This window comes from Heliconius melpomene, chromosome 21, assembly GCF_056956725.1.
Source record: "Heliconius melpomene rosina isolate 202511_hmr_F chromosome 21, ASM5695672v1, whole genome shotgun sequence".
NCBI classification, from domain to species: Eukaryota; Metazoa; Arthropoda; class Insecta; order Lepidoptera; family Nymphalidae; genus Heliconius; species Heliconius melpomene.
In genome coordinates, this window is record NC_140409.1 from 5,775,004 (window position 1) to 5,787,790 (window position 12,787).

General features: G+C 34.9%; 1 protein-coding gene across 3 annotated transcripts; it reads left to right on the plus strand.

Annotated features, from left to right (window-relative positions):
- Window positions 1–1,629: 1,629 nt before the first annotated feature.
- On the plus strand, window positions 1,630–10,208 carry LOC146527013 (uncharacterized). Of its 3 annotated transcripts, none has more exons than XM_085206480.1 (3): window positions 1,630–1,720; window positions 5,254–5,333; window positions 10,002–10,208. In XM_085206480.1, exons 1-3 carry the CDS (start codon window positions 1,654–1,656, stop codon window positions 10,155–10,157), a joined length of 303 nt encoding a protein of 100 aa, XP_085062606.1. In that variant the 5' UTR covers window positions 1,630–1,653; the 3' UTR covers window positions 10,158–10,208. The 3 variants fall into 3 exon arrangements, 1 of the variants encoding a protein (XP_085062606.1); XR_014879307.1 differs by lacking the exon at window positions 1,630–1,720 and adding an exon at window positions 3,822–4,741; XR_014879308.1 differs by lacking the exon at window positions 1,630–1,720 and adding an exon at window positions 3,822–4,619.
- The last annotated feature ends 2,579 nt before the right edge of the window (window positions 10,209–12,787 follow it).

The following is a 12,787-nucleotide window of genomic DNA, read 5'->3' on the forward strand; positions in this document are numbered from 1 at the left end:
AATAAAAAAAATGCGTCTCAGTGTTTGTGTAGAGTTAGTAAATAAATAATTATTTATAATTTAAAATGATAATTATTAATTAGAATATTCGCCTAGCCATTGCTAATTATTCGTTAGTTGGTTGAATGCAAAAAACTAAACCCATAAAAGACTAGGATGCGGCACGCCGTTGGGCGGAGCGTGCGAGGGCGGGCCGGGGGTGTAACCCGGATGGCCCGATTTTAGTGAGATTAGGAACATAGCACACTATATTATTTATAATCAAGCTTTGTTAGATGAAAGAAAATATAAAATAATTTATTTTAAATATATTTATTTGTAAAATTACAATAAAATGTATAATATTTATTCGCAATGCACACAATTTTCATCGCAGACGCAGAACCATTTTATCAATCGCAACGCTCAAATTATAATTTAAGAAATGTTGCAAAACATGATGTTCAGGAAGACGTCACAGACGAGGGCTGGAACATTAAAAAGAAAATTACAAAGGCGGCCGTTATTGTCCAATTCGTACGTTCAACTCGTTCAAACCGTTGTAAGAGTTGAAATTTTAGGCTTGGCGAATGAGTGCGCAGAGGTGCGGGGCGCGGGGAATGGGGGGGCACGGCGCGGGCGCACATCCGCTCGCTCGCGGATTGCCCAATTCCCGCCGTTAACTGAGTGGAGGCTATTATTTCATCATGGACAGCTATAAGTGAACTGAACATTCATAAATATCAATTATTAAAATAAAGTAAATTAACTAAATTTATATAATTATTAAGATTATAAAGATAATAAATACTAAACGTTGTGTCACTTGCAGAAAATTCAGTGATTTCGCATCTGAAATAATTACAGGCTGCGTAATCTCCGACGTCACTGCGGACATAACTAGACGACAAATGTTGATTAGTTCGTTGATAACAGCTTGTGTGATGATATTTTATATCGACCATATAGGAGAGAGAAAAAGACTGACTGACGTTACAAAGTCGAGTCAATTTCTCCCGCCGATACGACTGACATAATTCTTCTTTCTTCAGATTTCTCTTCATGTTTCTTCTTGAATTATTATATCTGTTAAAATACAATTAAAATGACGCGTAAAACATTTTCCCGCCAATTCTCAATGGCCGCTGGCGCCTTAGTCACACGTCATGACGTATTAAATAGAAAAATTACTAATTATTAACGAACACGAATAAAAATAAAATTTTAAAAAAATTAGAGTAAGCAAATTATTTTGACTGATTTACAATAAAATTCAAACTCTGAAATGATAAACACAATTAAAAACAAAAAAATAGTAAAGGCCAAATACAAACACTTCCTAAACGAAACTTGAAACGTCACTAAAATTTCCTATTTCCAATTACGTCAACCACGCTAACAGTCGGATGAGAAACTAACAATAAATTTGTTGAATATAGTTAAACTTCCACTAGGGTATGGTACGAGTGCGGACACGACTGTGCCAGATGACGATCAAACAGCGAATGGTAGAGCGAAACGGGGAGCGATGGCGTAGTGACGACGGCCGCGAGGGGGGCGAGGCGGGAGGCGCGCGGGCGGTGCGCGGGGGGGTGCGCGGGGGCGAGGGGGCGGCGGCGCGGGGCGTGCTGCGCGCGCAGAGAAAGGACACAAATGGTGATGTAATCGCGATCGATGCACTCCGTACCGCGCGGAGCAACCGCTGCGGCTAACGCTACCATCCACGACTGTATCCACGAAGGTTATCAAAGTTTTATTTCTAATACCATCGACGTTTACTGATGACGTTTTTACTACTGCATGTAGCATGTAGAGTCAGAACTGAATCGTGATTTTTTTCAAAACAATAGTTTAAAAAAGAATTATATGGCAGGTCACTGACCCGATCGTGCAACACGTGCACGTTCTTAAGCCACGTGTAGTTGCTGGTCAACTTTAAAAAACACAAATACTTAATTCAGTAAAGGAATGTGAATTTGTTGCGAGCAATGTAGTTGGAATGGAACGTTAGGTGCTTTGGTAATCTAGCATTCCGTATTGATCAAAGAATAGCAAACAGCGAGCGCTCGGGCGTCGTCGGCTCGGTCCGCCGCCGCTCGGGCTCTATGTAGGTCACACGTGTAAACGTTATCCCCTCCAAGTCGGCCTTGGCTTACTTTGTACCAAATGGCACCTCCCCTTCGCTGTCTGTTTCGCACTATTCCTTTACTATTATACATGCGATATACTTTATTAAATATTAATAGAATTAGAATATATATAAATATATAGAGTCACAAAAAAGTTGTAACAAAATATATTATTAATTTATTTCCTACATAAGGACCTCATAAAAAAAGCTGTTTTGTTTATTAAAACGCGAGCTCTACCATCACAACTATGTCGTATACGAATATAATTTGTAAATAACCGTTATAGAATAAAGATAAATCATTTTAAATAACAAACAACGAACAAGTTAGCATGTTAATCACTATCTAACTTGGACATATCTCCGAGGTCGAACCGCCCAACGCGGCCCCATCGAATAAAGCGCTCTGATGATGAAAACCGCGCTTCTGGTGACCTCGTTCGGATCTAGGACAGCACCCGAAATAACTAGAGCACCGTCACTGCGCAGTCGCTAACAAAATTCATAGGCAAAGCGTGTATCTCAACACCGGCGTACCGAGACCCTCGAGTGGAGGAACGCACTATGCTGCAAAGCGGTCGATATAATTATTCAGAAAGGCACCAAGAGATCAAATGGAATTGGGCGTGAAATGCTTGAAATCGACTTTGTACGAAACAGATATATCCCTCTCTCTCTCTCTCTCTCTGGGAATATAATTTCGTAAATGATAAAAACTGTGGACACACTACACCTACATATATATTTCTCTTACACTTCTATATACTTACATATATATATTTGTATCAATAAAACAGATAAAGTACCCAACTGGGCTCATACAAATTGAGTTAAAACTAGAGCAGCTATGAATGATAACATTTATTAGGAACGAACGGAACAAAGGACATAAATATCAGCGATGTAGCCAGTTCAGAAACTTGCGTTTTCTTCTATATAAATGATTAAATATTTACGTATCGAACGTTTTATATTTACATATATAAAATGCTTAATATGTATGTTTATATGTTTATGCTAATAAGTTCATTTTCGTTATATATGTGATTAGGTACATAGAGTTGAGGTTATTAGTACATAATATTCTTAAAAAACTCTAACCGTGGTTTACTCTAGCTTTTCCTTTAAATTGGCTTTATTTGAAAAGCTAGGGTACTATATTCTTGTGTTTATAATATAAAATTAAGATAATTTTAATGAGAGCCGTTTCTCTACATAAATTTTTTGAATAATAAATAGGTACTATAGGATTATAGTTTTTCTTTTTCCCAAATATCATGATATGAATATTTATTGTTATTTTACTATTATTTTGTATAGTTATTCTTTTGTTCCGATATCAATTCATAAATAGCATTTATTTTTATTTCTTGCAATTCTATTTAAGCAACAGTTTTTATTTAAATACCAACTACGAGGATACCATAAAAACGTTTAGAAATTAATAAAAATCAGCACTTAAATTACGTTTCTCTATCTTTTATAACTTATAATTAAGTATATATGAAAGATTTATAATATATATTTACATGAATTCAACGTCCATTTAGTTGTTTGTAGGTACTATACGTTTATATCTAGTTACAAATATAGATTAGCTAAATTAAACAAGAAAATGTAAGTTTTAAGGTCATTTGAAATTCTTATCATAGCCGGTTGTTACTTCAGCGTTTTCATGTTTATTCAGTTGTGATATGAAGTTAAACGTCGTTGCGAATAGTAGCTATACAATTTGAGAGACGTACTCGTATGTACATATGTTACATGTAAATTATTAAAGTCCAAGAGTCATTACGAACATATAGCATCCACTCGGGTCGTTAATTCATTTGTATGATGATATATATATATATCAACATACAAATGACATCTCAAATTTTCGAGGCCAGTGAATTTTACACATTAGTAACGGCTTATTGATAACATAAATTGTAGAAACGTCGCCAGCACATTAAAGACGTCGATGGAGAAGTCGCCGTGACAGTGAAGGCGCGGGAACATCGCAAGCACCACTTACCTGGCAGTTCCTGGTGCAGGAGTGGCGGAGTGCGGGAGTGCGGGAGTGCGGCCTCTCTGACGTCGGTCGGCGGTGGTGTGCCGACGGCGGCCGACGTGTTGTATGTATTTATGAGTGTTGCGGCGGCTAGTACGCTGGCGCGCGGGCCCACGTCGACGCAAAGCGGTGCCGCATTGTGCTCTATACAACTATACGTATGCGCGGAAGAAGTTCTGGCTGGCTCCATCGCCCCCCCCCTCTGCCCTCCCGTGCCCCCTAGTCCACCGCCCCCCCCCCTCTCCCCCCCCCTCCCCCGCAACTGCGACGCATCGGCAGCCCAAACGGAAACGCTACAATCACTTTGTTCGATTACATTGGTTATAATTCAAGTTTACCAATTTCTCTAAATAATCTTATTTTTTTAATATTTAATTTATTAACCTTCTGTTCCTACATCACTATAAGAAAATGATGAACCTTAACTATTTCAAGAAAAAAAAAGTTAAATTAATGGTAACTATATGACATAAAATTTACAACATTTTGTATAATGACTAAGAATAGAGCGTCTGTCATAGAATGATAGTTACTATATATATAAGAAAAGTATAATCGTGACAATATTTCAGAATGATGTAGGTACCTGCAAACTCTATATTTAGTATTTAATTTAATTTAATTCAAAACTATTATGTAATATTAACACTCGAACCCATCAACTGAAAAACAAACAATAATATTATATTAATAACTTGACTTCATAAGTCAAGTAGGCGGAATTTATAAAAATATGGAGATATATTTTTATTACTTATATAAAACCGTATATTTAGCATTAATTATATTTTTTTTATTGTAAAAGCAAAAAAAACTGTAAAACTACGTATAGTCAAAATATTTATTTTTTCTACAATTCAAACTATTTATTCAAAGAAGTCGAAAGTTATGAGAGCTACGCCTCCAATGACTAAAAGTGAGTTTTCCAGTGGAACGTCGCTACACACGGCCATTATAATTGTAGAGCTTCTTGACCGATTTACAGATAATAATAATTTGATCCGCCAGTAATTTAAAGTCTAAATTTTTTACTCTATTAAAAAAGTAACTTACATATATATTCATTCAATATATATTATTATTATTTCAGATTTCATCCCTTCAAATTATATGATACATATAAGAATATACAAGATGAACTCATACTTCAAAAGATTTACGTATGAAAAGGTAAGCAATACCTACTTATAGAGAATTGCTAAATTTGTAGAATAATTTTCATGTTATAAATGTCTTATAATTTAGCTTATTAACAGTTATGGCTAATTTATTCTGCTTTCATATTAAATCCTCTATACATTCAGAGATGATTCAGATAGTTTGTTATTCTTTATGTTGGTATAGCACAGTTTTTTTTCTCATACAAGTACCTACAGCTATTATTGTGCATTTGGGTCAATACTAATTTTATTTTGTAACGCTCGCTCCGTGCGTGAAAGGGAAAGTTACAATCATTAGAGCATTTGGAATTTTAACTCAATCCAAATTAAATCTACTTTCCCATGCTATTAGCTTTTTTTTTAGGTTTTCAAATTTTTTTTTGCTTTCAAAAATATAATATATACCTATGCTAATTAAATGTTATATTAAAAAAACCAAAGGAGGCACCTATTAAGAGTTCACATTTTTTTTTTAATATTTGAAAATACTACTAAAGTTAATATAATAGAAACTATTACACGATAAAGGGGACAGGGTGTGGGTTCGATTCAAAGTGGCGGAAGGGAAATATTTAATATTCGCATTTTTTTCGCTCTGGTTTGTTTCCAAACGCAACGTTGAGTTCCACCACCAAAATTCGGAAAATGGGGAACGGAGTGTTTTAACACTAGGTTCCGTCTACGCGGCTGTGTGCGGGATACAGTGTGACGCTAAAAAAATACACGATTCATGAGCTTTTTAACCAGTACAAAACAATTGTATGTTATATTTATTTATTTATAAGTTATAATGAATAACTGACGCCATTGTAGCGCAGTTGATATAAGTAGGGTAGTATGTAACTGCGAGGAATGATATTGGCTCAAACGCTCTCGGGCCTGTTATCTATACTTCTATACTTAATATAATAAAGCGGAAGAGTTTGTTTGTTTGTTTGTTTGTTTGTTTGTTTGAACGCTAAGATCTCTGGATCTACTGGATCGATTTACTTTGTTTTTGTTTTGTATGAAAGCTGCATTCTTCAGAAGTGCTATAGGCTATATAATATTACATTACACATATATACTAATAAATTAAAATACTTTCTAATTTGACATGCAATTTATTCTGCCATGTTAATAACAACCGTCGTTGCTACGCGACCGCGTTCGTTACCGCGTGATTTTGATATTCATCCTTATGAAAATAAATGTAATAGTCACTTTTAGCATTGCATCTAGATTGAAATTATATTTCTATAGAAATTATATTCTTATATTTCAAGCAGGCGTAGTGGCGTCCGAGTCCGCTAGTTATAAATAATAATATTTATATTTCTCGAATTGATGTAGAGTGAAGGACGGAGTGTAATAATCTGTCTTTATCTATTCCGCTATGTGAAGGAGATATGTGATGGTAAAAAATAACAATTTAGAAAATATTAGTAAGAGTTTAGATATCTAGATATTTCTGAATAGATATAAAAAAATGCCTGCATATAAAATATGTAAGTTTATATTCACTATATTAATGAAGCCATCAACAATAATGATTTTTTCTCACTTACTCACGTATTTATTAAAAAAATCTTACTAAATCTAATTTTACCTACTACTAGTTAGTTTTTTAAGGCCTAGAATTTTCATTAAAACACGAGAAGAACAAAAGGTATCATAGTCATATTTAGACTGCACCAAGGCCGGCTCAGCCTTACGTAAAGCAGGAAACAAATAGGTCGGCACTCCCTACCAGCGAGGGGAGGGGGGATAAACTGGGTGCCCTACTTCCGAACCCCGGTGCACGGCCCGTTTTTTCATCGCGCTGCAAATGAAATATCTAACGATAGCAAGCATTGCTTTGTTCAATAAATGTAATAAGAGTTTTAATTTTACAAGCAGCATTTGTTATTATGAGAAATAATAAGGTAATTACGGCGTTCCCAATACAACACTTTACACTTTACAGGCCTATTCGATTAATAACTGAATCTACATTAGCATTTATTAATATATCCATTTTATTGTTAATTAATATAGATTGCTTTTACTATATATTTTTTGGCTCGGTTCGTGAACGTGTAATATTGCTTATATTAAAACATAGAACCTTACCATAAGAGTTAACTTCTTTCTATTCAAATACATATGAGAAATTTATTTTCATTTGTGACAATCGTTTGATGTTACTGTAAATACAATATGTATGTACCTATAAGTGAGCCTTTGTTAGGTTTTTTTTAAAAAATCTAGTATTTAAAAAGAAATAATTCAATTATAAAGATGTATCGCTCTTTATGTTTTTTTTTTCAGATTATTTTATGAGAATGAAAAATATTTTTTATTAGTATTTTTTATATTATTTCACACCTAGTAACAAGTTTGTAAAGATCTGATATATCCGGTTGGATGAAATAAATGTACTTCAATGGAAGCGAGTCAACACTGAAACTTGTATAACGTGTCGGTAAATTTCAGGTTTAAATTTTCTTTGTTCATCCGTAGCATAATACAATTTTAAAGATCTAGGATTCTTACAAATTAAAAGTTTAACACCGTCTCTCAAAGTATATAAAAATATATTATAAAAATAACTATTAAATTATTTAAAGACTCACTCTGATGTCAATTTAGTGTTTCAAAATAGAGCTAAAAGATGGAATATCTTATTCCTGTACAACGTGTCTACTTCTTACTTTAAATTATATTTGAATATTTTTATTTGCCGCACGTACGTTTTAAAAAATATCATTTGTTCCCAATCCCTCTCTAACAATTTTTGAACTGAATTTTTATGGTAAAAAAATGGCAAATCGACTGTAAAATATGTAGAGTTACGAATATTTCCAAAATCTTAATACGTATATTTTATAAGTATAACGTTTAGTGAGCACTAATTTGGATATTTGTTTTTATATTAAAAGAAAATATTTGGTGTTAATTTTACATATGGTTTTAGAGTTATATGAACTATTTCATATAAATCTCTTGTAACAGATTTCGTCCTTGTATGTAGGTGGCATGAGGGTAGAATTTGTCAGGAGGTACCTATATAGAGAGAAACTAGGTTGCATGATGTTATATAAGTAGGTGAGTAGGAGGTAGAGGCATAGGGGGCTCAGCAACGTTCCAAATGAAATGTGCCATTTTCTTAACCCATTTAAGCACTAACCATGATACTATTGAGGCTATAAATCTTTTTGTAATATCTATCTACACATTTAGATTTAGATATTCTTAGATATATTTATGTTATTATAGGTTTTTCATTATATATTAGTACATTAGTATGTAAATATATTTTTTTATATTTTTCAATATGTTTACGTTTTTGCAAATTCTACTTTTGTTTTCTAAGCCAAACAACGAAAACATGATAAGTACGAAATATATTATATATTTTTGGAATTATAGATAAATATAAGTAAATCATAATATGTATGAAGGAATATACAAATGAAATATTACTTTCTTCATCGTTAATCTTCAGCTTTCAAGTAACGAAACGAAGAGATCGTTTCGAAACAATTTTTACAATGCTAGCTTGAGAAACATTGGTTCGTTTTCCAAATTAAAAAAAAAGGCATTGCAATAAAAAAAAACTAAACCATATTAAACTTATACAAGCCATACTAATATTCCAAGCTCATCAAACTTATATATCCGTTATATAAAACGTCTGTATAAGCGGTGTTCACTGTTCAGCGTATCTAGGTCGAGAGCCGCGTCCTACGTGCCAACTGCCGAGGCCCGAGCGCACACCACCAGAGGGGCCTCCTGTCGTACACGCTCTATACACACGCGGACACCGGCCTCGTCCGAGAACTAGGCCGAAAAACTCGCGCATGCGTCTTTGGGTGTATCTACCGCTATTGAGATTATATTATATGTAGACTGTTCAGCTAATACTTGCCCAGCTTGGCTTTTCTAACATAATATTCCCTAGGTATTACTTGTTTAATGCAAAGTGTGTACACTATATGTAATTTCGTTATTCATAGCTTTATAACTGATTCGCGTTAGTTAAATGGTAGTTTTGTAGATTAAAATGAGAACACGTTGTTTTAATAAACTGTTTCCATATTCCCCTTTGTTCCACACTCGGGTTGCAATTCTAGGTACTGGTATGAGCGCCTCACTGAGACGCTAAGTCTGTGGAATGCTAGATTTTCATATTTCCATTTCAGGAATTTTAAAATGAGAATTATTTTGAATTTTTATTTGTTTCAATTTTATGACCAACAAGCCTAGTTCCGCTTCTGACATAAAACAGACAAAGAGAGTAGAGATCAAAGCTGGTATAAGTAACTAGTACTATAGTAATCTATCTGTAATAGATTAAAACAGTAAAAAAAATATTTATTATTTATTTTTTTTAGCTTCTCACTGTATCCCAAAATAGCAGGGTAGGCAGAGGGAATGGGAGCTGGGAACCTAGCAATAAGCCACTTCGAATCCGTTAAGCCATTTCCCTTTACCCGCTTTCCGCCCAATTCCGGAGGTATTGCGGGTTAAATGGCGGAATTCCACGACGCGCTATGCCTCGTTACCAGAGCGAGGACATTATTAAATATATAATTCCCGCGAGTGGATGTCGAAATCACAACCACGTTTACAGCTTGTGCCCTTGCACAACAAACCACGGAACCTTTGCCCTTTTCCACGGAACTGTGGAATGGTCTACTGGCAGCTGTGTTTCCAGGTCGTTACGATATGGATACCTTCAAAAAGTGCGGCTATCTCCACCTTAAAGGCCGGCAATGCACCTGTAGCTCCTCTGGTGTTGCATGGGGTCGTGGGCGGCGGTGATCACCATCAGGTTACCCGAACGCTCGTTTGCCTTGTCCTTTGTCCATAAAAAAAGACGGCCTCTACATGGAATATATTACAAATAAATAATTTAGAACATGGCTATGTTTTTTTAAACTATCCCTCTGTTTATATACGCACTTCTTTAGTATGTAGTTAACTATTGGATGAATTTGATTGAAACTTGTATGCAACAATTCTGCTGAGTGTTTTTTTAGCTTCTATAATCTATATGGTAACCGACTTAATTTTTTTTTATCTTTCATGTACAGAATGAACTAGATAGATATAGATAGATAGAAATCTATCTTTTATTATATTTAGTGATGTATATAACAAAGCTAAACCATAAAAAATAAAAAAAGTCCACTTTAACGAAAGTTTATTAACGTGGTGGGCATTTCCACTGAAATATAAAAGTTCATCTAAAGCAGAAGAGAAATAACGAAATCCGATAAGCAAGAAACCTTAGTAAAAATTCTTGAGTAGGTATGGTCGGCAATTTTTAAATATCAAGTAATCAACCATTTTAGATCCCCGATCCTCCAGTAAGACAAGGTTGAATTTGGCTCATATAGCACCCATATTGAAACCAACCGGGAAAGGAGAGTCTTGACACTAGGTTCTCTTTGCTTACTTGAGAGGTAGTGAATGGAAGAAGCAACGCATGAGTGACAAAGCCGATGCAAACAAAATTGGGGGTATCTATTGATATGAATATTTATTGGTTAAATACTCAAACTGTATTTTTTTAAAGCAATAGTGGCCGTCGGCGCAGTGGACTTCGGGATAGGATCTAACTGCATTAGTTAGGTTTTGGGTTCAATCTCCACTCGGGGTATGATTATATTTAAATTATTTTCAGTTTCCCCCTCTGAAAGATACAACGCGTCGTTGAGTGACGCCACTAGGTAGCGGCCACGTCTAGGTAACTCGGCGGAAAGCGAGGAACACTCGTCTCCCACTCCCTTTTTGTCTGCTCTGTTACAAGGAAACCAGCATAAGGCTGTAAAAAGCAACTTTATTGCATTTGAAAGTGTTGAAAACATCAGGATTCAATGACAGGTAACATTTGACCTAGGATAGAAATCAAAGGACAGAACCTCAGTGTCTTTATATCCAAACTAAATCTCTGTCATTGGTCCTATAGGATTTTAAAGATCTGCTTCTTGCATGCAAAGGTGGTGGAGCTACTGTATATATTTTTTTCCCTTCACTTCACGCTGTATCCCGCACAAAGCAGGGTAAGAAAACTTAGTGTTAAGACACTTGTTTCTCATTAATATTCTTCTGTTGAGTGAAGGAACATAACGCCGCGCTGCGCGACTGCGTGTTGAGTGGAGGAACATAACGCCGCGCGTTGCCTAGTTACTGGAGCAAGAAAATGAAATTATTATTGTCATGAAAGTATGATTTGTCTTGAGTGAGAATCGAACCCATAATCTTTTGCGTTTACAGTCACACACTTGTGCCCCTTCCCCACGACTGGTCTGTTCTCTTTCTTATATTATAATTAATGCATTAATTAGTGGGTAAAATATTTATTATAATTAAAATAATATCATAATATTGTTAACTCTAATAGTTGTGTTAACCGTAAAGGCGAAGACGAATAACACTTGATAATCTATATTTATACTTGTTTGATTACTTTATAAGTATGTGTTTATATGTGCTAGGTATATAAATTAGTTAATGTCTTTAGGAAGGTATTGTATGGATACATCGTTTTGTTAGTTATTGTGACGTAACAATGTATTATGATTAATACTTGATTAGCAAATAAACCTGAGTATTTGATATATATTTCAGCTTGATACCTCCACACGTTAATGAGTTCCTGAGAAAAAGGGTCTTGACAGGCGGACGGATCCTGGTTCCGCTTTTTCCTTTCGAGGTACAAAAACCCTAAAAAGGCAAAACTTTGAGCAACGTTCATTTCAAGATATAAAATACTATAAGCTATCAATAAAATGATAAATGTTATTTAAAACTTGAACTTTGCTCAGCTGTAGTGGCAGTGGGCGGAAAATATGGTGAAGAGAGCCGATGGCATTTGGGGCGCTAAGGTTCTTGTATAAACTGGGCGACAGTCGGTGCAGGCCTACTACCAGATGGACTGATATCTGGTCAAGGTCGCGGGAAACCGCTGGATACAGTCAGCACAGGAGCGATCGGCGTGGAGATCCTTGGTGGAGGCCTATGTTGGATAGTAGGTGTCGAAAGGTTGATATGATGATGATGAAACATAACTCGACACACAATATTTAAAAATATATTTTCATGTTAAATATATACTAATTCAACACCTTTTAGTAATAACATAGAATGAAGGTACATTCGTAAAATTAATGTTTACATAATCGTGTGATATCTTTTGTTATCTTATAGTCATAAAGATACAATTCAGTTCACATTCATACGATATAACAAGTACCTAATAGTAAAATAAGTACATATTCTAAGATATGATATATTATGAACGTGGTCATCTTAGAATTGGCTTATTTATAAAATTACCCAGCATTTCAGGAAATGCTACATTGCCCAGTACCCAGACTATAATTCGCGCCGGCTATATAAATGATCCTAAGCGTGCGGCTACTCTATGAAATGGTCAATGTTATTTTATGAAATCCTAAAATAATTATCTTAATTATAGATAGAGAAGCTACGGTG